At 42.6% G+C, this 26,309-nt stretch overlaps 1 protein-coding gene across 6 annotated transcripts in view; it reads left to right on the top strand.

Moving 5' to 3' along the window:
• LOC125745205 (ERC protein 2) overlaps positions 1 to 26,309 on the top strand; it is a 214,384-nt gene that overhangs the window by 103,700 nt on the left and 84,375 nt on the right. For all 6 annotated transcript variants that reach the window (XM_049017803.1, XM_049017802.1, XM_049017801.1 and 3 more), the window contains 2 exons: positions 3,669 to 3,765; positions 19,094 to 19,254. In XM_049017803.1, coding sequence (XP_048873760.1) covers positions 3,669 to 3,765; positions 19,094 to 19,254 — 258 coding nt within the window. The remainder of the gene's footprint in view (positions 1 to 3,668; positions 3,766 to 19,093; positions 19,255 to 26,309) is intronic.

The following is a 26,309-nucleotide window of genomic DNA, read 5'->3' as shown; positions in this document are numbered from 1 at the left end:
CACACGGCGGCTTTTCCTTACGGCGGTCTTAACGCTGCCAGTGGTGCAGCAAGAGTCACCATCTTGCTGTTTCAGTCTGACCCATGAGGCCATCAGCACCTTCGTTGGATCGTTTCGGTTGGTGTTGGCGCCCAGTCTGTGTTTTATCCTTCCTCACTCTGGAACATATCCTGCAAGGCCAGTGCCTTTGTAACTTATTTATTCATTTATTCGTATATTTTTCGGAGGGCGGTAGCATATATTACCCACCAACATGGAGAGGAGTCAAAGGGGGGACATAGCCCCCAACACAGTATTTTAATATACGTTTTTACACAAATATTTGCCCAAATGTTGCGGGAGCATGTAGAGTTGGAGAAAAGTAAATACCATAGTCTCCGAATTTTTAATAATGTGTACAAATTCACATTGCCGGTTGAAATGTTGCGTACAGTAAATTGACTGTTCTCTTAAAATCTAATTTGTCAACGTCAAGTTTCTTTGCTTTTGCATCCCTGTATGTGTGAAGTCCAGAGCTGGACCTACTTCTCATTTAAAAAAAGCTTTCTGCTCCCTACCGAGGTCTGCAGTTTAGAAAGATCAAGCTCCTTTAAAATGAAGTGGTAGGATGTGGAAAATGGAAGTCCACTAAGGTTGCAAAGACACCCTGTAGATTTCGTGAAAATGAAGTGGACGGTGTCTCTCTTTTTCTGCACTGTTATCCTCTTCCTGTACTGGTGCTGCTGCCCTCTGGCACACAGTGGCCAGTCATTCACCTTCTCACCACGTCTCAGACTTGCCCTCTGTTAGCACATTTTCTCCTGCCTCTCTGTTGCACCTATTTCGTCAGTACTTAGGAACTACAGTGGGCTTGTGGGACACTGGCCTGTGCCGTGCATGAGTGGTGGTGGGGGGGGGGGGGGGGGGAGTCCTCAGCCTGACTCAGTGTTTACGGTTTTCTTTGTTGCGGGCTTCTCGACACGTGACTGCACCATGTCACGCAGCCGGGCGTGACGGCAGCACTGAGCCCTGCGGAGGCCTGCTGGCGGTCGGAGAGCTGCGTTGGGCTGGCAATCTACAGGGCATGTCGGCATGTCTGTGGGTGGCCGCCTGGCCTGCTAATTCAGCATCAAGGGAGAAAAGCTGTTTTCATCCTTTTAATTATCATAAATGACACAGTCAATGTTGAGATATGCACTATATGGATAAAAGTATTGGGGCACCTGGCCATTCCACTTACAGGAACTTTTATGACACTCTATTCTAAACCCATAGGCATCAATGCAGAGTTGGTCCCCCCATTGCAGCTATGACCGCCGCCTCTCCTCTGGAAAAGCTGTCCACGAGATTTTGGAGTGTGTCTGTGGGAATTTTTGCCCATTCTTCCAGAAGAGCATTTGTGAGGTCAAGCCCTGATGTTGATGTGAAGGCCTGGCTCTCAATCTCCATTCTATTTCATCCCAAAGGCGTTTGATTGGGGTTGAGGTCAGGTCTCTGTGTGGCCAATCAGGTTCTCCATACCAGACTCTACCAACCATCTTTATGGACCTTGCTTTGTGCACGGGGTCACAGTCATGCTAGAACACGAGGGCCTTCCCCAAACTGTTCCCACAAAGTTGGAAGCATAGAATTGTCCAGAATGTCTTGGCATGCTGAAGCATTATGAGTTCCCTTCACTGGAACTACTGTAAGGGGCCTTGACCAACCCCTGAAACACAACCACATACCACTATCCCTCCTCCACCAAACTTTACAGCTGGCACAATGCAGTCAGGCAGGTAATGTTCTCCTGGCATCCATCAAACCCTGATTTGTCCATCAGATTACCAGACAGAGAAACATGATTCGTCACTCCACAGAACACGTTTTCACTGCTCCAGAGCCCAGTGGTGCCGTGATTTACACCACTCCACCCCACGCTTGGCATTGTGCAGCTGCTCGGCCATGGAAGCCCATTCTCTGAAGCTCCTGGTACACAGTTTTTGTGCTGCGGTTAATGCCAGAGGAAGTTTGGAACTCTGCAGTTATTGAGTCAACAGAGTGCTGGCAAATTTTACATGCTATGCTCCTCAGCACTCAGCAACCCCAATTACTTTACGTGGTCGGCCACTTCGTGGCTGAGATTCTGCTGTTCCTAAACACTTCCAGTTTGCAATAATTCCACTTACTCTTAACTGTGGAATATCTATCATGGAACAAGTTTCACAAACTGACATTGCAAAGGTGGCATCCTATGACAGTACTACATTTGAATTCACTCTTCTGAATGACCCATTCTTTCACAAATGTTTGTAAACCTGACTGCATGGCTAGGTGCTTGAATTTAAATACCTGTGACAATGGGTCTGAATGAAATGATTAAGTTCCAATACTTTTGTCCATATAGTGTGTGTGTCTGTGTGTGTATTTGCTTTTAGACATAGAGACATTTAATTATATTGTTTTAACCCGACTATAAAAACTGTTATGCATACTGCCCTTTTGTACAGATGTAGTTTATTTATTTTTTATTGTTGTTTCAATATTGAAATTCAAAAACAATTTGAGGGCAAGATTTGAATGCTTCACACCCCCTACATTGTACTGCTAAAATGCATCCCCCTAAACTCTAGCGTAAACTGCTTTACTGCAGCACATCTGGACTTGCATCCTAGGTATGTCGCTTCTGGTGTAACATTTCAGACAATAAAGCCACACTGGTCAGCTCTTTCATCAATGCAGCTTTGCAGTGCAAAACCAAATAATAGTCCCCAAGGACTCAGACCGTTACTTTTCAGCAGATTAAAAAAAATACTCTGGGAAAACCAGGGAAATGCTGAGCATGTGACCCAGATGGGCTGCTCCAGGGGAAATGTGGCGTTCTGCTGCTGCCAGACATACAGTGCAGCCCCAGCGCCTGACCGGCGGCTCACACGGGCCCTCCGTGGGGTTATCTCGCAGTGCCAGGCCGCCTGGAAACCCAGAATGCTCTGGGGGCGAAAGGGAAGACCACAGATCTCTCTTACATAGCCTGTGGTGGGGACGATGCTGAGAGGTGTGAGTGGCCTAAGGAAATGAGGCATGAGGGTAGGAGGGAAAGGAACATGAACATCTAAGCTTTGGAGCTGGAATTTAATCTGTGGCGGTTTCCACTGGAAGGAAATGATTTGTGGCCTCGCAGTGCTTGGTGAGCACTGGCTCTACCGACTTTCAGGTCTCAGCAGAGATGTGACAGATAGATAGTGGCCTGTGAGTGCCTGGAGAGGGAACTCACAGGAGCTTATATTGTCAGGAACAAACAGGTTAAGAAAATAGAACCAAGCGATAATTTATATACCGAAGGAGGAAAGATTGCAGGAGATGACAGTTGATATTTGTGACCACAATTTTGACAAAATAAAATGTAATTTTAGGACTTATAAAACAGTTCAGTGGAATTTTAATTCCATAATTCACTCTCCTATACAAAAAGTATTTATAATGTTTTCCTGCCTCAGAATCTGGCATTCAGTATCACAGCCTTGCTGTCACATGCAATAAGCTTGTCAAAGAAGTGACACTAGTATGACCATTTTAAACAGCCCTTTTGTTGTTAGGTAGTACATGCGGTAGTGGGAATGACAGCGAGGACAGCGATGGGGGCGACCCCTGTGTATTCTGCCTGTTTCGTCAAGGCTCTTGAAGTGCACTTTGTTCCCTGTGCTACACAGGCAGACGAAGGACCAGAACAAGCAGACAGGCAGCCCGAGGCACCCCCAGATGGAGAAGAAGAAGGAGGAGGGCGTGACGGACAACACACTGCAGCAGGTAAGGCTGGGCGTGAGCCCCTCAGCCGCACGCACCTCCATCACCTTACCTGAAATTTGCCGACAATTAAAAGGATCATGTTCACCACACAAGGAGAGATCGTGACCTGCAAAATTATAAAACGTTGACGCAATTTGCTGTGAGATATGTAGCTCCGTGGGAGCTTCAAATGTATTGTAAAGCTAACTATTTCTCGCAGCATCGCATTTATATTGACACGTTGCTAGGGGAGAATAGCTATCGTCTGCTTGTGAGTGGTGCTTTGGTGAAAAGTGGAAACAAAATGCATACCTCTTCTCGTGGTCTCTCTACCATGCTGAATGAAAGAGAAGACATCCTCGGAATTCCTTCCCGGGTGGATAATTGCATTATTCAACACCTCTTCATCCCGAGAAAAGCAGATCAAATCGAAACTTTTTTTCCCCTTTCAAAGGCTTTTAATGTTCTGTGCCAGAGAGGCAGCTTGTAGTTGGAATGTGATTTTTTTACGGAAAGGATGCTCTGGCTTTCTGATATGCAATAACGTTCTGTGTGCTGCTATCGGGATGTAATCTGAGCCAGCCGTCAGTCAAGCGCCCCGCTGTGAAAATGAAAGATCGGCGTGGATGTGTCATGTGTTGGACAAGGCAGAGTTTTGACTGCGACGTTAAGGACGCCTTATGCGGTCCGTCTCCTTTAAAGTTCCCCGGGCTCTTTTGTCAAACAACTGTTTGTTGCGCCTGTGATGGTTCCTCGTTCTGCCAGCGTGCCTCTGTTGCCATGTGGCTATGGGAAAGGCGGGTCTTTCAAAACATTCCTCTGGGTTTGTAAGTGGAAAAGACAGCGATTTTGTCAAACCGAAATGAACACCATACGTCGGAGACGAACAAAAAGCATAATGGTTCTATTGGGAATAGGGGAAAGTTATTTTCTCCAAAGTAGTGCCTATATTTCACTGTGGAGACCATCTCTTGCAGTACTTAGATGTCTTACTGATTTTTTTTTTTCTCATCTGCGGCTGTGCGGAATTCCTATCCGTCGTCCTGCGACAATTTCCATTCTACCGTTTTAACATCTGCTCTTGCTATTATCTCTGTCCTGAGGTACCTGAGCTTGCCACAGGGGCGGCCTCTGTTGGCTCAGAGTCACTCCAAGTTGTTTCACATGGGTCTCGTTCGGTCGCTCACGGAAACAATTCAGCCGCACCTGGAGAGTGGACTCTGCATCGTGGGGACCCTGTGTTTCTATAATTTGTTTCTCCCTCTCTCACTTTTCAGAGTTGTGGACCACACCAAGAGGGCTTTCATCTCTGGAACAAGCCCTAACTTTTCCATTTAGTCCTCATCTATCCAATTGGCTAACCCTAAATGAACTCCGCTGGATTGACAGGAGATTCTCAAATCTAAATAGATATATTTCTGTAGCCCTCGGCCACTTCTTCTGTGAACTTAGATGTTAAGTGAACGAATAAACTGTTCAAAAGCTGCCAGTCCTCTCTTTATTCTGGCAGAAAAATTGTCAAAATGATATTCAGAGTGCAATACAGAAGGAGTTTGGACATGCTCCTTGCTTAGACAGACTGGACCCCATGAGATCTGACCTCTGTATAGGCGATTTACCTTTAAGAAATACTGTAGTTGACGGCAGGGGCAAAACAATGTGAAAATTTGAATCTTTAAACTTTTGAGTGATTCTGTTTGTTGGGCACATCTGCCAAAAATTGTGTCTCCGATGACCTTGACAAAACTTTAATTACAAGACAGATACACATGTCATCTTGTGCCGTTGACTTCAAATGCGGTATCTTAACATGGTGCAGTATTAAATGTACCTACATAATTCACTTAATGGGAATATAAAAATGGTAAGAGCAGCCAGCATAACATAAAGTCTGCCATGAGAAATGGACCGAAAGTTTATTCTTGATCTTCAGAAAATAAATACGGAAAAACTTCTTTAGACCTCTTCGGCACAAGATGCATTGCAGCGATGTGTAATGTGAACCTAAATGCGTACTGTTGTCTGAAGTAATTTGGGACTTTGTCTTAATACTTGTACTGTAGTAGAGAGCAGGGTGCTTGTATGTGTGGATTTTAAGAATAATGAAGGTAGTACAGGAATATACGAAAACTAGTATTTTGAACAAATTAATTCAGGGCTTTTAGCCAGATGGCTGCAAATGGATCTATTGTTGAACTTAATATTAATTTTTCTGATGTGTAACTATATACGTGAGAATACTGTAATGGGCTTTGAATATATACAAATAAACTCATAAACATTGTGGTTGCATGAGTTTATTGTATATAGTAAATGTTAACATGTTTCTTACTGAAGCTATGAAAAGACTGAGATGTATGTTCAACATTCCATGCAATTTAAAATCTCTTTGTCCACCGGGAGGAAAGCTTGAATTTTCAGCTAAGCTCTAAGAGGATGGCAAAGATGGTTTATGACTCTTAGACAAATTGAAAGCAAGGAGAAATGAGGGAGCGAAGCCAAAACAGGAGCGTACCACTGATCCTGTGCCGTGAGCCAGGGAGTCAGACAGCCAATGGGAGTGGGGGACTCGCCTGTGGTCACAGGTATCAGACAGCGGTCTGACTCCATATACAGCAGGAGTAACACAATCCACTTTATCTGCATCTCTCCACACAAAAATAATGACCAGAGCTTTACACTTGGCTACAGTTCCTAAAGGTTAGATTGAAGGGCATCTGCTGATCAAGTCACATGTCAGAGCTGCTGTCAATACGTCCTTTATAGAGAACGAACGCATGGCAGCTAAGCGGTCCAACATCCCAGACCTTAAGGAATGTTCCTAACCAGCCTTCAGTGGCTTAACAGTAAAATGACTCCCCCCCCCCCCCAAGAACATGTTTAATCTGGTTTCTTGCAGCGCTTGTAAAACATTATTACTTTGCTGAGAAATGTATGCAATGTATTTAGTGTATATTTTCATGGATTATATTTCCATGAAGAATGTTTAAAATATAGGTTTGAAAAATGATTTTAGGCATATTTTGTACAACCAAAATGCATTATATTAATATATATTAGTCATTAATCATCGTCATTTCTATTATTTTACTTTTAAGAATAATATGTACTGTTCAGTAGTATCAAAAGAACTTAATATGTTTTTCTTAGGCTCTATGTAGAAATATACCTTTTTTCTGTACTGCTTTATCTGCTAACCCATCTAGCGCACAGCATAGCTATAAAATAAACAATCACCAACAGGTCTTTGATGTTTTTGCAATATCTTCCTTTGTTTAAAGTTAAATATGCAGGATAGTTTATGTGGGTTGGACAGATAACATCCCTCTCGGTTCCTCGATCATGGTTCCAGTGCAGTAGAGCAAAACAAAGCAGGGAGATCAGGGAGTAAAAATCCACTCAAAAAGTGAAGAAAAACATGAGACTGAAAGAAAGAAAAACTTTGTTCTGATAAAAAAAGCACAATTTAGCTTCTGAATATGGACCTTTTCTTTTAAAACGAATGACTATACATCATACTTGGGGGCTTGGGTTTAAAAATACACCCCTTGGTTTCAATAAATGTATTTTTATTAGAAAATTACTTGGTCAATAATGCCTTGAAAAACTGGTGTCACCCAAGTGTTTAGTGTCAGAAAGCAACACACTGAGAGCCTACAGCGATGACAGAGGCTGGGAGGAGCAGGTCGCTGGAGGCTGCCGTCTGGGGCCCAAGAGCCAATGAGGCGTCAGCTTGTAAGCAGGCGAGCGGAGCGTGTCAGTGATGCGTTGAGAGAATGATACCACCAGCCAGCAAGGCTGCAAGGAATCGCATCCGCTGGAGCATGTCGATTTTTCCCTGCTCAATTTGGTGTAAGAACACTGTAAAAAAGCAAGAAGATTGGTTTTTCGCATGGCAGATGTGGGGTAGTGTCCTCTGGTATTTGCATAAAAACTTAAATAATTCTCAGTTCTTGGTATCACGTCGATACAAGAAACGAAATATAATGAATTCCCAGGAGTTTAGCTCAGTTAGTGACTCTACCTATACAGTAAATGAAGATAATCAGTATGAAAGCCTTTTATTCGCAGAAACAAGTAGAAGGTCTTGAAGCAGCTCTGAGGGAGACTCCAGTTTTGAGCACGTTGAGAGAAGCAGAGAGCGTAGACCCTTCTACCCGTCGCGTCCATAGTCCTGTGGCCACAACGTAGGCGTGGCTAGGAGCCAGCTTAGAGGAATAGGCTGTGCGGCGGTGAATCTGGAGGGGTGCAAATAGATGCGCTTCCTCTTATGAAATGAATCATTTGAAACAAAGTTACAATCCTCCCTGCAAGCCGCAAATAACTAAGTGATGGGAGTGAAGCAGCGCCCTGCTGGTGTCTTTGGTGTGCTGGGAAGCCTGAGTGGGCAACCTGCGGCCGCCATATCGCAGTCCGTCAGCACGCAGGGATTTACCGTAGCAAACAGTGGATTCCTCGCAGCGTGGGGCTGCAGTGGCTAAAGCAGCAAGACCGTGTTTCATGGGATTTGCTATTTTTTTTCTATTTTTATGAAAGTGGGGCCTGTATAAAGGAGACACAGAAACCAGCATTTTCTCATTCCTCCCTCGTTTATTTAAATGATTAAATTCCACATGATGAAAGAAATAAGCAAATGATATAATTATCATATTCATAGCGAAGGCGGGATGAATTCCTGTGAAACAATTTTCTCTTGGACTTAAGGTGTCGAAAATTGTGAAAATGGCCGCGTGGTCGAATTTCACACGGAGGTTCAGCTGCACCTCAGACCGTCCCAGGTACAATTTGTTGATCTTGGTGCATTAAATTACTGGTGCACTGTCAAATTCAATTACGGCTGCGGGGCCTGAAGCACACAGCTCTCCTGAGTCATTAACCCCAAGTTAAGACCGGCTTAGAGATCTCATTTGTTTTTGTTTTGGTTGCACTTTTCTCATTTTAGAAAGAGCCATTCTGAGAGGCGAAGGACTCGCCGATTCTTAAGCGTCGTAATTAAGCGCCCTGCCGGCGTCCCGGAGACGAGCACTTTGAAGGACTCCGTTAAAGAGCGGCTCAGTCACCTTGCCTATGAATCACTGGCCTCATTTGCACACTCCCGCAAACCGCTGGATTTCGCCTTTCAATATTCTTGCATTTCTGGGCGAGCACTTCCTGTTTGGCCACAATCTGGGAGACTGATTGGCCGTGTGTACATGTTAATTACGGCATGTTTTTGCTCTGGCACCTGTCCCACCGAGACGGCCGCCCTCACAGTGGACCTGCATTCTGTTCTGGCTCCCGGGGGACTTTCTCGCTACCTGCATTCCTTGGAAAAAAAAAAGATCCACCAGATACTGACAAGAGAGCTGAACACTGAAGCCTCTCTGTTATCTGTAGCGCCGCTCTTGTGTCATGATAAAGACTGTGGCCTTCGGGTGTCCGCAGTGTTTGCTGCTCAAGCAGCTTCTCTGTTTTCCTTCACCTTATTTAGCCAAAACGTATTATGTTCTGTGCGCTATGTGTAGGATCTGCCAGCACTACAGATTCAGGTGCCGTAACTAAAAAAAAAAGTATTAATAAATTAGGGCATGTTTGAGGTGTTTTGGGTATTTGCATATATCCCCCTTAATATATTGATTTCCACACACTATATTTCTATATTTACCATACATTCATATTTCAAAAAACATACAGAGAAATATCTTCTCTGATGTATCTGGATTTATGTTCCCCAGTGTGACCCCTAGTTTGCCCCCCACATGTACTGAGGCGTTGGCTTTAAACATCAGGCCCAGGATGTGGCGGTGGCTGTAGGGCCTCAACGCCTGGGTACTGGATGGATCCATTTGGCCCCAGGATTAATGGGCTTTCGTTAACCTGGCGCCCCTCTCGCAGAGGGCTGAGTGGAAGCAGAAGCCTGGACTCTGACTGGCCCTAACGCAGAGCAAACTGCATCCCCTCTACGATGGTTGTTTTATTGATATAGAATTACCATATGGGACCCTTCTGAGACGGTCGGAAGGAGTCCAACTCGATGCAAAGAGACATCGATTCCGTTTGAACTGGAACAGATGGGTTTGGGAAGGAAAAATTGTGTTTTTTTTTTGTTTTTAAAGAACATCGCCAACAGCAGGCCAGTGTGTACCTGACCTCTATCCTAGCTGGTAGCTGCCAGGAACCTTTGTTGGTGGTTCCTTCAGCCAGTGACAGAGTCATCACTGCAGGCCCTCTTGAACACATTGATCCCACGTTAAAGTATGTAACTAAAAGGTGTTTTTTTTTTCATCACTTGTCATGTTAGTAACGTAATGTAACTTCTACTCTATGGTCATCTTCTAAAATAAGTAAATCAGACTTTCCTAAAGGTGAAAAATAGTTTCCCTACTTTTAAATTTCTACTAATGGATATTTTTGGATATTTAAGCATATTTTCTGTATGTAAGCCTATGCTGGCTAACCTGATGTGACCCACGATGGAGCCACATCACTGTGGCGCTGGGGGGCCACATCAGGCCCTTTTCCAAAGCCCTCAGGAGGTTTTCCCTTCCACTCTGTCAGCACTGCTAGGCCCTTGGTGCTCCTGAAAGGAGAGATGGAAAGCATAAAGGTCCATGTCCCACTAAAGATGTTTTTCACTGAGCTGCTGAATGATCCATCTTTTTTCACCTCTGTGAAGGTGTTACAGTAGATATGGCCCAAAAGCCTTTGCTCGACTGCAGATCCTGTACTTGGACTTTTCGCCAGGTAGCTCCTTCCCCTTGGAAGAACGTTGCCTTAGCCAAACACAGATGAAAGATTCTTCCACCAGGATTTCTCTTTGGTATTAATTCTAAAAATGGAGAACTTTCTGTTAACTCTCCCCAGAAGTAATCTTACCAGAAATTTAACATAGTTTTGCCCAGAGGTTATTGATTCTGGGGGAAGAAAAGGAAAAATTAATTTCTTTGAGAATTGCATGAGGAATATAATATTTTTGAACAGAATATTCTCTTTGTAAAAAAGGCAAAGGTGTAATGATACAACTTACAGGCATCTTTGGCCGATGTGGTACAAGTTATGCTTCATCCTAGTTTAGATTTTAAATATAACAAATGTCCAATATACCAAATATATGTGCTTGATAACTTTACATTGGGAGGATGTTTGCTGCCTTTTTTGTTGCTTTAACTTCCATCTGTACTATTTCCAGTGATTTTATCTCCTATCGCCATCTTTGTACTGTACATGCTGGCCCATACTGAGCTATATACTGTAACCCACGGCATCAGTTTTCAGAACCAACACATTTAATATGGCAGGTAAAAGAGCCAGTTTGGGAAAACAAATGGGTCCCAACATTATGACATTGACCAATCGTATGATACATGGCATTGCAACAGAGCAAGAAAGCCTCTCTGTATTGGCACTGAACTGTAAAGTTAAAATAAAAATTTAAAGTGATGTTAAATTTCAGTGTTTTATATATTTTATGAATATTATAGCAGCATATCCCAATACGTCTGCCTATGTATTTATTCAGACAGATCTGCTGCCCTTTCATGCGCACTAAAATTATAAAATTCTAGGAAAAAAATGCCTCCACCATGTGGCCAAAATAAAAATTGCAGACGGACCCTCCTTTTCCCTTTTAGTCCTGGCCTTCACCGTTCTCTATCTTGCGTCTTTGTGGGGCTGCAGAACTTTTTCTTACAGAAGCCACCAAGATGTGTTTTTAATGACCTGTTGCTTCTCATAGTCGCTGCTCTTGAATATTTTGGTTCCTATTTTTCAGAGCTGTGTGTTTACCTCTAAAAGAACTACTGGCTCGTGTTCCTACTGCCATCGTTGACAGTCTTGCCCCATGTCATTTACGTCCCTAACTAGTACTTTGGCAAGGTGTGTTGCAGGTGTCCATGCCTATATCTGCTCCGTTCTGGCCATGCTGCGGACCTCAGGGCTCACTGGTGCGCTGAGTCACTTTAAATGGTCTCGGACCTCAAGAGAGCTCTCCGTTTTCAGCACAGAGTCAAGGAGCTCATTATTTGAATTCCATCTGACTGGTTAAATATGGGTTATGTGAAGAGGAAAAAAAGGTAAATGCATTGCCAAGAAATCAGAATGTGATCTCCATTAAAGGGGCCACCTACTACGCCTTACACAGACGCACAGTTTATTGAAGGAGTCAGTGATAACTGCTTAGGCTTATGGGAAAGATGCATTTTGTAGAAGAATCTTCTTGCATCTCTAACTGTATTATTGGTTCCTCCAATGACTGCCATTGCACTTCATGTTTAGAACTTCCAAGGTTTACCAAGTTTGTGCAAAAGAAAGTAGCATCTTTCTGCAATATTCAATATTGATTTTATTTACTATATTTACCTGTATTCGCATTAACGTCTTGTTTGTCCATCTCCATGGTGATGGTTAACATAGCCTGAAGAGCTTGTATTGTTTTCTATTATTAAGTTATATATGCAGGCCCTTCAGCCTTTTCGGCCTGATGTGTGTTTGGTGGTAATATACTGCCGATAGTACGGCTCTGTAATTATCTAACCGAGGGGGAAAAAATCCTGCAGAATTCCCACCGACACACCATTCAGCCTCCCAACGTGTCAGTCAGCTATGCACAAACGTCGCTGAGCTCTGTGTCCGTCAACGTGATCTGTGAAAGATACCTGCCTGCATCCCGTAACCCTACCACAGACAGGTAACCCTACCACAGACAGGTGCTGGGGTGATGAGGGAAATCCTGGCCGTAGCCCTGAGCTAACTCCCTCTCAGACAGCTGTTTCATGCTTGCTGGCAGTACGCCTCAATCAAAATCACACATTATTTCCTCTGCCAGTATTTCTTTACCTGCACCGAGATCCAGGTGTCTTTCATTTTTAAAAATGACAGCTCAGGGCAGAAGGGGGAAGCTACAGAAAGAGGTTTATATCTTGCAGCTGCGCTATCAGACTTTAAAAAGCGCCCTTAGTTTCGGCTTTCAGGCCAAACATAACTTTAAATTGTTTTTTCAGTCTGTCTGACAGTTCATAAGGCTAACAAAGTGAGCCCAGAGTGAGTGTTTAAAAGTTTTGTCTTAATTATTTACTCGGGTTATTCTAAACCGATGCGTAATTTTATTTATTGCTTGACAATATTTAAACTAATGTCAAGAACCTGATATGGCAGCTCAGTCAGGCTGAAATTCAAAATGCAAACATGACTTCAAGATACCCAGCCCAAGCATGAAAGGCAAAGGGACACGGAAGTTATCTTAGGGGGACTCTTTGTAAGTAATAAATTGCATAAAGTGTTTGTACTGGACCTGCATCAACAGCTGTCACGTTGATCTACACAAAGGCTACATAATATATCCTTAAAATTTGGTACCCTGGTACATAGAGCAGTTCTGGGGTCAGCACATCATGCGTCATATGTTATCTGCACACCTATGGTTGCGTGCGTGTGTCTTCGGTTGAGGACGGGGAGGTATCTTGGTCTGGTAGGATTTGGATATGCACATCTGGAGCCTATCAGGAAGCCGATATTATAGGCGGTAGGCTGGCCTTCTCTTACGGATGTGATGGTATAGGAAGGTATGTGAGCTTACGGACTGTCCAACTGCTGCCCAGCTTAAGAAGTCGTGCTGTTTTCTGATCTCCTACATAAAGGCCGTCGGAGGCTTCAGAGCAGCAGCTAGAACTGGGTTGAAGTGTGATATCGGGATCAGAGAAAGCAAAAGGGATTCAACGGGATCTAAGGTGATACTTTGTGAGGCTTGTTTACCGGAGGTCAACATCAGAGTGAATTCTGATGAACATTTTAATGAAAATGTGTTTTTGTTCCATGGACATTGTATTCAAAAACTTTTTAAAAGCTTTTTTTTTTTCCCTCCATCAAAGCATTTTGCCATGGAAACAGACAGGTGCTGTGGACCCGTCTGTCTGTGTATGGCCAGGATGATGATCGCTGTCTGTTAGTAAAGACTGATCTATCAGAGAAGCTTTATGAGTGAATTATGGAAGTCTGACAGAATACTCTAGGAGCTTAGCTATGAGGGGGTACGGTATAGAGCTAACTATCCCCTCTGGTCAAATTAGTAGTAACTGGGATTAACACAGAATGTCATTATAGTAATAACTAAATTTATAGATCTAAAAAGAATACAAATTAAAAGAACCCAATGTAAAAATGCTTTTTATTATTATTACAGCAATACTGTACCTCAAATTATATAAACATTTTTGTTAACACTTTACTTGAGGTGACATAAGTAATTTTATAACTCAGTTGCTACTCAAGTACAAATAATAAACATATATAATAACTGCATGACATACGTGAACTGTTATGATTAATTAATGACGAACAACCATGGAATCAGTATGTAACCATATTTTTTTTCCTCATATAAACGTTTTACCCACATAGTAATCAGTCTCATGAGGTATAACACTGCAGAGCAGTGTCATTAAAAGTGGGTGTTGAAACAAAGCGTGTAAAATCCTAGTTGTGAGACTTCACACCATCTTGTGAGGCCTCACTCTTCCATAGAGATGTTTCACTTTTGAACTTAGTCTTTGAAGCAGTATTCTACTCGATCAGACAAGTGGGAATTAGTAGAGAGCTATAAGTTCCCAATGGGATTACAGAAAGAAGATTTAATAAATGGTGCTTTCTTAAACCCTTGAAGTCCTGCTGAATTAGCACGCAGAGGATAAAGAGATAATCTGATTATTAGAACTAGCTTTGCTGAAATGCGTTGCATTCATTATTAATGATACGGTTTTGAAATGAACAGTGAGAAAAAGAGCTTTGCATGGAAGGGTTACGCATTTGTATATAGGCCAGGTATTTGCACACGTTGAAAAAAGCTTTTGCCTTAATGATGTGTTTTTATTTTCTCATGGTCTTATTGGGATTCTCTGCTCTCTGGGGGCATATTTATCCACTTCAGTTATGATTTTTGAATGTGATGTGTGAAAATGTCATGGGATTTGTTGGCAGGTTTCCTCTTGAATGTCAGGGGGTATGAGACCTCGTGTCAGTGATGATAACCAAAAGGCTGCACTTGACGTTTCTGTCCATTACATTGGAGAAAGTCCTGGAATTAGAAGTACTGCTTTTTAGGGAAGCCGCTTCACTTAGCCCCTACTTAGAGCCTCTTTTGTGGGTATTTTCTTCCATGCGGCTGAAGACAGGCACCTCGAAGCATATTAAGCTCATGGATCTCATTCTTCTGAAATGCCATTGGCGGCATTAACATCTGGCTGACTGTGAATTTCTTAACGAAAAGTATTTAACACAATGTCTGAAAAATGGGATCAGGAACATCTGAATGTATAGAATACAAAACCCAGGAACGTTATGCTGATCTACGGAAAATTAAAATTTTGTGGCATAGATATGCATTTGTTTTTATGTGGGGAGTTTGAAGGCCCCCGCCGCAATGCCGGAATGCAGCATAGTTAGCTGGTGGCGTGTTGCTTCATCACAGTCATGATGAGGAATGGAAACAAATTTTTGACATCTGTGAAACACTCACACACACAGACAAAGTGTAACTTGGGGTTGGGCTTTGGAAATGTGTGGATGATTTGCCGCCTTAACAGAAAGGGCCCCTTTCTTTTCATGTCTCTGACCCTGCGGTCAGCGGTCTGGGGGGGGCATCTTACTCCAAGTGTGGTGGAAATAGGGGGGCTGCACGCTGTGAAACAAAACTTATGATTTAAATTTTTTTTTATAGAGGTAGCTCAAATGTGATGATTTAACTGTGAAAATAAATAAATATCAACCTGCGAACAAAGAATGGAGGTCGAACAATATGCATTAAAGTATTCCTTACATTAGAGAAGATCCTGGAATTATATGCATATCTTTTAATGAAAGGAAAAGGAGACAGATCATGGCATGAATTCCTGGTTTGATGTCAGCTTTACCTAATCAAGGGATAAGACCACATGCGAAGCACTAAACTCATTTGTTATGGGGGGAGCAGTGCCTGCAAAAAACAAAGGATTTCTGTAATCCGTGGATCCTATTAACACAAGGACAGTTAAAATGGATATTTAGTTGAGGTTAAATACATCATGACCTAAAAATGTTAATTACCTTTAATGATTTAACACTGATGGAACTGAGAATATTGACACAGCCTGCCTTCATGTTATTATTATAATACTACATTATTTTAACAAAACTGTATTATGTATATACACAGTATACACGCACACACACTGTATACGTGTATGTGTCTAGGTGACGATATAATAAATATATATAAATATATATAAATGTATTATATATACTGTATGTATGTACCTGTTTATATGTCACTCCATAATAACTGGACTCTCTGCCAAGACTTGGATTAAAGTTTTATTATTTCAGCACTATAATCATTTCATGAACTCTTAAGGGACATTTAAATGACAAGCATGAAAAAGACATTCGGTCGTTTTGTTATAAAACATTTCCTATTCAGGCAGTGCTATAATCAACCTTGTTTCTGAGTGAAGAGATAATGGATCTTAAATAACTATTTTTCATATATACACCTTCTACCTGCTCATCCGGGATTAGGGGGAATATTCTATATCCACATTTTTGCTCCCTCCCAGCTCCCGCCAGATAGTCCACATTTTTGCTCCCTCCCAGCTCCCCTCCAGACAGTCCACATTTTTGCTCCCTTCCAACTCGCACTAGACAGTCCACATTTTTGCTCCCTCCAAACTCGCACCAGACAGTCCACATTTTTGCTCCCTCCCAGCTCCCCTTTAGACAGTCCATATATTTTTGCTCCCTCCCAGCTCCTGCCAGATAGTTCACATTTTTGCTTGCTCCCAGGTGCCAGTAAGGTGCTGGAATGGAGCAAAAACGTCGACTGGCCGTGGGTCCCTGAGGACTGGATTGGGAAACACTGGTTAGCCACTTCCGGGCATGTCTAATGTCCTGTGCAGAAATCAGCATCAGCTCAGCAGCTGAAACGTCTCATTGAAGGACTTTGAATCAGAGTATTATCACATACAAAAGTATCCCAATGCCAAGAACACCACATAGAAACAATTGCAGTGATTTCATTGACATAATTGTTTGTTAGCCATTTTAACTTACATTCATCTAAACAAAAGGTTAATTGCCATTTTCATGGTCGAGCCTCTTCTGGGTCTATGAACTCCCTTTAGGTACACCAATCCTTGTCTGACATGACTTATTAATTTCAGTTTTTGATGATTATGAAGTTGTAAGTAACACATAATAATGGGATACTATTACATCTGTCATGTTTTTGAGCAGAACATGTCTATTATTTCATGATATCTGTCTTCTGTACTTCTTGTGTACTTCTGATCTTATAAATTTATTTCAACAGAACTTATGGCTCAGTGCATATAAGGTTCCGGTTAGAACAGTTCTGTATTGAGATTTTTTCTTTAAACAGCCCATAATGCCCAGTAAGCTCTGGTGAGTTCTGGGTTTGCACTTTTTTACTCTGCTTGAATCTATTTTAGTCTCTGTATATCTGATTTTGAATCACTTTGTCACAGTTAATTATAGCATTTCAGTTTGTCGGGAAGGTGCCTAGACCGCTTGAAACGTGAGCTGAGATAAAGTGATACTCTTGCTTTCGCATGATTCCATGAGGCTGCTGTATGAAGTAAAGGCTTTTTATTGCACTGCTGTCAGCGTGACACTCCCTACATGTTTATGAACAGTGTGAGATGTCCAGACTACAATAGGAACGCTCTGGTGAACATGTGTAACACATCACCTGAGAATGAATCCACAGTTAGGCTTTCTTTATGTCCTTCCTCCTTGGTTTTTACTCTGTTACTACATGAGATCTCCAGGTTTGTTAGTGTTTATTAAAATTTTACTTTAATATTGTCCCTGTCTATATTTTTTTTTCCTTCGACAACCTCTGTAAGTTACCCCATAGATCTGTCATCACCCATGAAATTAACCGTTGCTGGATTGTCAAAGTGATTTCTGAGAATTGTTTAGAAAAACTTTAGTTCGCTTTGAAAGCTATACCTGTATATGTACTTTTTAACATCCATCCATCCATTTTCCAAACCGCTTATCCTACTGGGTCGCGGGGGGTCCGGAGCCTATCCCGAAAGCAATGGGCATGAGGCAGGAAACAACCCAGGATGGGGGGCCAGCCCATCACAGGGCACACTCACGGGCAATTTTAGCAACTCTAAATAGCCTCAGCATGTTTTTGGACTGTGGAGGGAAACCAGAGTACCCGGAGGAAACCCCACGACGACATAGGGAGAACATGCAAATTCCACACACATGTGACCCAGGCAGAGACTCGAACCCGGGTCCCGGAGGTGTGAGACAGCAATGCTAACCACTGCACCACCATGCCACCCCAACTTTTTAACATTTTTATTATTATTTTTTTAACTGAGTAAAGGTTGCTGGGTTTGTAAAGGGGACCTCCAATGGTTGTACTGGTCACACAGCGCAGCTCATCACTGTACCAGTTTGTCAGCTGATATAAAAAAAAATGTATGTCCAAATTTCTGAATTCTTTCCAGTGTAATTACTCTATTGTAGTTCAACCTCATAACATATTCTTTGTTAATGTAGAGCATGGAAAATAGCGGATTGTCAAACTCTGGGTGTTAGAAGTTACATATCCTTGCTTTGCACATACGTTATCCCAACCAGGGAGATCACTGGCCTCCCCAGGCAGGTCGCCCGTCCATGCTGACATACACTGTCACACACCAGAAGGACATTCAGAGGTGCCAGTTCAGCTCACCACAAGGTTATGGATTACAGAAGAAATTAAAAACACGCAGAGCAGGAATGGCTGGGTGAGGTCACCACACCTCCCGTTTTGTTTTCTGTTGTTAATGATCTTTTCTAAGATCTAATTCATCCAAACATAAAGGAGGCTCCCTGATGGAAATGGTCCAATTAAATCTTTTGCCAGTTTTTTTTCTTATTCAGACGATTCAGTCATAATGGTTTATGTATGTCATGCAGTTACTATATTTGGGTAAAACTTTACTTGATGGGCCACAAATAATATATAATGCTAATGCTTATGTATTAATTAACCACAGACTAAGTCTTATTTACATACTGATTTCATCTTAATACATCATGAATAAATGGTGATGCATGTTTTACCTCAAGCAGTTACTACATTTGTTACTATATCTGTTAATTCTGTAGACTTTTGTGAACTATTGAGGGACCAATGAATAACACAAGTGAAATACTGATCTCATGTTTGCTCATCATTAATGAATCGTGATGAATCTTTTATGTCAAGTAGTGATTTGTTCATGATTTGTACTTCAGTAGTAAGTGAGTTATTGCTAAGTATTTGTGCCCCATCAAGTAAAGTGTTACCCCATAACTGACAGTGATGTTCATCTGGTAGATGGAGGATCTCCTGGCCACCTTGGAACAGACGAGGCAGGAGCTGGACGCCACCAAGCAACGCCTCTCCTCCACCCAGCAGTCCTTGGTGGAGCGCGATACCCACCTGACCAACCTGAGGCAGGAACGCAGGAAGCAGCTGGAGGAGATCCTGGAAATGAAGTAAGTGGTCTTCCCTCTCCACGGACCCTCTCCACTCTCTCACGTCTGTTCTGTGAAGGAACCGATGGAGCTGTCGCCATGATTCATGAGTGTTTGGTTCTGAGGCCAAAGGTCAAAGTTAATGTGAAGGCCTACCTGTTTCGGTCTAGGTGTGTGGTTGAACCTTTTACACTGTTAGCAGTGTTGGAGACTTAGACTTAGATCTCATGGCCAATCACTTGTTCTGGATTTGCTGTTTAGTATTGGCTCTTAGCTGCCAAACATTTCAGATTTGGAAATTTAACGGAAGTTCTTCACTGAGTTACATAAGGACAGAGGGAGTTCTGGTTCCCAGTACAGAGGGAGTATGATGAGCAAACCACGCTTTAGGTAATTCAGAGTCTCGTCTCAGAAACAACAAAAACACAGACTGAGAGAGTTTTACAAATTTGTTCTTCAATTAGGCCCTCTGTGATTTTTCTGCTGATCATTATAGACAAAAGTAGCTTGATTACACAGCTCTTCTGCTGAGATCATATAGTGGAACCAGCCATTTGCCGGTTATTCTCACTGTGATCAGTGGGCGTGTCATCGTGCTGAGTGCGGGGAACTGCAGCTGAACTACATAGGTATTTTATTTTAGGCAGAGTTAAAGTTGTGTACAGTATGTCACACTGATTAAAATTGGCCTGTCCTCTATTAATATATAGTAAACTAGGCTCCTTTTAACACTTTGAGTTTATATTCAAAAGCCCAGGGAACATCAGGCTAATAACCTCCAATGTTAGTAAGCATGGAAAGTGACATGCAACCATTATGGTGCACTTGGACTTTCAATATGAGTATCTAATTTAGATGTCAGTCTGGCAAGCATCTTAAGTAACAACAGACATTCTTTTCAGCTTTTCAAATATTTCTGTATATTGAGGACAGGTGTCTTGGTGGGCTCTCATTTTACACAAAGTTCTTTGGAAGTTCAAATATTTATCGCATTTTTAGCTGCAGATGTGTTTTGGTTGTGTTGTTTGACTCAGTGGGTGTGCATTGCATATCTCAATGGCATATGGCACAAAGAAGTGCTTTTAAGATCAAAATATAAAGCCATGTCTTTGAGAAATAGCTCATCGAGTCAAACGCAATAGCGCACGGTTATTTAAATCAAAAGACTTTGATGGGCATCTTGATCAACTGGCAGCATTTTTTTTCAGGAAGCTCTATGAAAAACAATATGCTTTTTATTACATGTAGAAATGCCTGTTTGCTCAAAAGACTGTAAAATCACAGGTGTTTTAGCATGTGCTCTGTGTTTTATGTTCTGTGTTTTTTTTCGCTGCATACATGCATGCATGGAGATGCAGTTGTTAGTATCTCGCTCACTTTCTCTCCCTTTCTAAATCTCACTGTCAGACGGCCAGCCTCAGGTTCGCCCTGTTTAATCTTCTACGACAGCTGCGATCTTTGCTATTTATTGCCTATTTGTGACTTCCCCGGGTGCCTGTAGATCAGTGATCTTTTGTATATCGAGCTATATGGCTCACAAATGCAATAGATGTTTTGCAGGCATCTATGGATTTATTCTATTTATGCAATGCTTGCGGAACACGTCGGCTGTGTATTTTCTCATCACTGGCACGCAGGCTGAAAACAGCGACCCAGGAATATATAAAACCTTTGTTAAAAAAAAAAACAGTTTCCTGGTTTGGTTGAATAGCGAGTAGAAAACTGAAGCGATTGTCATTCACCTCAGCCAGCTTGTTCCACCTCCTGCCATAATTGTTGTCTCATTAATGGGCAGTTTTGGCAGAGTTCATTGTGCTTTATTTTTACGTTTGTTTGTTTTACCCAATTTGAAGTCTTCCTAGTCTGCAAATTTCTAATAATTTTAATTAGAATAATTATTGTAATAATGCTACATGTGGTTATTCATAAAAAATAATAATGCTATTAAAAATAATGAATTGAGATCATTGATAGAGAATCATCATTATCAGATGAGAGTATGTATGAAAAAAACATATTATAATCACTCTAATGTTTTTAAAAATGATGAAATTTGCATGTGTCTTGAACATACACAAAAGCATGGTAGCCGTTTTGGGTTGTCATTCATCAAGTTAACACTGAAGATGCACATTTTCCACAAATCAGTTTTTAGAATTAGATTGCTGTAAATCCAGGCGAGTTTCTGATTGTGTTAAGCATGCAGCAGACATTTAGTTGTTAAACAGTGCTCAGATTTCAGCTTAAGTTTAATAATACATGTTTGGATGAGATCACCATGAAGGCGTAGGGATACAGTGAGGCGCGTGTCGGCTCTGTGAAGGCGTAAGGATTCAATGAGGGACATTCGATTTCAGTGAGAGACATTGGGTATTCATTATATTCTAAAATAAGTCACACTTACTGCTCAAGATCTCTAACACCTGGGGCAGTTTGCTTTTGCGTGCACTCCTGGGACTATGAGTATGACCAAAGCAGATCAGTCTGGTATTTGTTTGCCAGTGTGAAAGACCCTACGGGGTCTTGGCAAAATCTCACGCCAACACCAGGAAAGAGGCAGGAAGTAACTTAATCCTGAAGACCTTTTTCCATCTATGACATCTTCAACCTCTGCCTCACTTCAGAAGTTTTTTTTTTTTTTTTTTACGTTTTTTTTAAAGCCCTTTAAAGTTATGGGACTCAGGTGGAATGGCTGGGGTAGGTCGGTATAGAAATGGAGTTGGGGAGGTCATAGGACAAAGAAGTTCATTTGCCAAGTGAGTGAGCATTTCAGGCATTCTTGAAGGCTTCAGAGTGTGATCCCTCCTAGGGTTTGGGGCAGATTAGGAGCTCTGCTGGTGACAGGTAGGCCTTTCTGTGCAGGCCAGGGCCTTGTGTGTGGTCTCGCGAAGGAGGAACCGAGATCCACCCTGTGTGTGTGCGTATGCGTGTTGGGGCCCAGTCCACGGCGGGAACACAGCGATGGGGGAGAGGGCGTTTTACTCATGAACACATGGTATGGCCACCGTCTCAGTCTGGTGTCTCACACAGTCTAATGCCTTCAAATCCAGGGGGAAAGACGCTAGGGCTCAGGATGGCATCAGCGCAACGAGGAAGGGGTGGGGCTAGAAGGGAGCCTATTGGAGGAAGGCGCACGTAGTTCAAGGATCAAAAGTCATAGGTCACCTGCGATTTGAGAAATACTTTCACATTTCTGACTAAGAAGATATTAGCAGTGCAATCTGTGACTCAAAGGCTAGGAAATGTGTCTTTATGAAGAGCATGCTGATTTATTTTATTTTTTTAATTTTGTTTTGTCAGGAAAGAAAACTGAAAACTGTATACCACTGACATGGTGTAATCTAATAGTCAACAAATCATCAGGCATGGTTAATTAACGCAGCCAATGGCAGAAAGACAAAATGTGCATCTGTGGTTATTGTGATCTAGGGTGAGAGGGGTTTGAACAACCTTGTTAACACATTCATATGATGAACTTTAACTGCTGCTTGGAGGGAACTTCCAGTGCTCTCACTGGAGATGCCACCACTGTCCCCCTGTGAGTCACTCTGAAACCTTTTCATGGGAAAGGCGGCTTCAACTGCCAACCCACCATCGTACTGCAAGCCTGCTGGATGTCCCAGTGAATGTACAGTGTGTCTGCAGCCTCTTTCTGCAGTGCAACTTGAAAGAGTACATCCCAAGGGAGGGCGAGCAGAGAAAACAATAGAGCGAGGGTCCCCAGACTGGCCCATCTGAATCCACTTACATGTAAATGGCTTGTCAGTATGAATTAAGGTTACGTTTGTGAAGGAACTGTTTTACTTTGTTTACTGTAGGATTTTTGACAGTCTCTTTCCTCTTTCAAGTAAACTTGGCTGGTGTATACAGTTGGTGCAGCGTTAAGTAAACTCATCTTTTGTTACATTAACAAGGTTATAACATCACCAGGGCAGTTTTACAGCTGCAAGACTGGAGGTCTAAACATGGGAGGCTGAGATAAGGTGGGGGGCAGGGGGGTAGGGGGGGTTAGGGGCACAGGGGAGGAAGGAAAGTCAGCAGACAAAATTGTATAGATGGGCTCGTAACACTGAGGAGCAAGATTCTTCTGATAGAGAAGGTGAGGGGGTGTTCAGTTGCTTCAATGATTTATATACACACACATAAACACTCACACACACATATGCACACTCACACATATACATACGTGCATACATGTATAGAGTCAGGAACTCTCAACATTGCAAACTGTGCACTGTTATTAAAAAAAAATACAAAATGAAAGAAAATGTAAAAATGGACATGCTCTGTCACAGGTCAGGGCTCCTGGCCAACTTGTTAGGCAATCATTTTTGGGCTGGCATCTGGGATTTTGTAAAGAAGAAAAAGAGAATTAAAAATGAATTAACACTACAAAAGGCTGGATCTCCATGATCTTCCATTTGCTTCAGGGTTTTGATTTGTATTCATTGCAGACTTTTCCCCAGAACATACCACAGTGCAACATGGGAATTTTGCCCACGTTTGAATGGTGTGCTTATTTTACAAAAAAAAAATAAAAAATCTTTAAACAGAAAACAGGACATTGAACATTTACCGGATGTTTTATATATAAGCTACCACTTATGCTCACACGGTTTCTGATCCTTCAGCATAACGTTCGCACTGTTACTGAGTTTTATCAGCTGCACCCATCTGATGTCACAGGTAACAGGTAACTTTGGAAAAGGTTTTATCGTCTCATGCACACGTAGCTTTCCCACGGCGGTTAGCTCGTTTTGGACTTGTGTAATAGCGTTGCGAAGACACAGAAGGTTGTCCAAATTGCTAATGCCTCTGATTGTAACTGTACATATTCTAAACAAAAGAGCACCTTTGAGGCTTAAACAGGCATTACAGAGAGCCTCGTCACCTTAGAGTAGCTGTTTAATGTCTGTTTTGCCACCTTTGGTAGATTCCTCCTAAGCTGGTTACTACCTGCAGCAAAATCGCCTGCAGCCAGATCAGTTGGCCAGGCCAGCGCTGTACCCTTCCATATGTCGGCACTGAAAGGATAATTTTACTGGGGGAAGAAGGAAGGAGATACTGGTGAAAAAGCCACTTGACATGACAAGAGACACAGGGGGGTCAAGAGGCTGTTTTCAAACACATGGAGATGAAGGAACAGCCGTTCTGAAAGCATGCATGCGGCTTTAGATGATCTTCCTGCCATCTGAGACCAAATAAATTACGAACATTTCACTCCTTCCTCTTCTCATCCCCCTCCCCATATGAGAAGTAGAAGTCAGAATATGAAGAAGACAGATGAGCTCGCATTCATTTCCATGAATAACCTAAGATGAAGGGAAAAGGTTGACAGTACATGGCCAGTGTACTGGGCATTCACTGTGGCACGTGAATATTCTACACGTACATGTGATTAAGCTGGGAGGCTTTAGATGTTAGACAACAGGCAGTTGAGCGCTAGACGTTCGTGACACTGTTTCAAACCAGATAGACTTCTCCCCTTGGACTTTTTCTTAAAATAACAGAGCCTCGCCGTGAGTGAAGACACACGCGCACACACACGCGCACACACACGCGTTTCGCTCGCAAGGAGACACGAACGGTGCACTTTAATCCTAAGTGAAGATGAACTGGAGCAGAATCTGCCTGTTTTTATGTGGCTGAATTAATGAAACCCCGGCCGCTCACACAGAGAGTCCTCTGGAATGCGCAGCCTTACTTATAAAAGCTTAATGGCCCAGGAAGAGGCAGCCGGTGGTGGGCAGACGTTCTGTTGATTTCCCCCATTTTAACAGCGGCATTAAAGCCGCTCAATGTTTTACTTTTCCTTTAGAGGCAAGGCAGCCTGACAAAGGAATGGACTGAAATGCTACGCAGGATATATTGAAATGTTTACTTCTTTTTATTGCAGCCCATTAGTGGGGAACGATAAGAAAGACAGGGCTTGTTCAGATTTTTGTTTGAACTACGGTCCTAATGCAAGCGACTGCCTGTAAAAACGAACCGCGAGCGTCTGAATCAGTGACCTCGGGGTAAGAGACCCATATTTCACTTCGTGTCAAGAATAAAATGTATCAGAAATGAAATTCTCATCTCGCTACCGGCTCTGACAAATTTTCACTGCAGAAATGGGGTACGCCTGGGATAATTCTGACAAGATGGTGTACAGTAAAGTAGTATCACCTTCTAAAAAGTGTTGACATTTAATTTTTTTCCAGAGATGATATTCAGTATTGTTGCCATGGCGACATTTCTGGGCACCCCGATAATCGTGGCTTTATATCAAAATCTGACAATTCAGTAAATCAGGAATATGGCTGAGAGCCTGTCAAGGCAAAGGGGTTTGGATTCATTTGGATGAAAATGGTCTTACCCTTGTAACCTAGAGCGGTTTGGCTTAATGGCTGGTTTGATTTTCGTGCTCGATGAGCTTTTGCATACAGTAAATGCCGGTGCACCGTCAAGTCCATTCCACGTGAAGAAAATTTCCACATTCGCTCCTATTCCCCCACGGTCTGACTCCGGAGTTCCACCATTGCCTTGGCACTGGGCTCCGCACCACAGGAATTGTTTTGATTGATAACGATGTGCGTGGGCGGGACCAGTGGCCAATCCCCACGCTTCTGTCACTGGCTGGTCACACAGCGGCGTCCCTACCGCTGTTTTCCACTGGCCCGGCCCTCTCTGCCGCTGGGGGACCTGGCTTCATCGGCGCAGGCCAGCAAACCCATCCATCATTCCTGTCTCTGCACCGGGCCCTGTGACACACGTGTTTTCCTTGTGCATGTGCAGTATTATGTCACTGGCAAGGCATGTTCCCTGCTACTCCTGTCATGTTTTCCTTTAATGATGTGTTTCATCCTTTTTTCATTGTTTCCGTTTCATAGAACTATGCCAAATTTTAAAAAAAAAGGAAAACATTTCCCATTTTTGGTAGCCAAGATCCTGGTGCAGAGAATCTTTGTTTTGGCTTTTATCATATTTCAGCGGCAGTTCCAATGAAAAGGGGATGCTTTCTGTCCGCAGAAAGCAGATAGCATATAATCTAGTGTGGAGTCTGCTCCTCCTGGGCAGAAGCGGTGAGACCGTCC

The sequence above is a fragment of the Brienomyrus brachyistius genome, chromosome 6 (genome assembly GCF_023856365.1).
Source record: "Brienomyrus brachyistius isolate T26 chromosome 6, BBRACH_0.4, whole genome shotgun sequence".
Lineage (NCBI taxonomy): Eukaryota > Metazoa > Chordata > Actinopteri > Osteoglossiformes > Mormyridae > Brienomyrus > Brienomyrus brachyistius.
The sequence above is the reverse complement of the archived record's forward strand: the minus strand, read 5'-3'. Positions and strand labels throughout refer to the sequence as shown.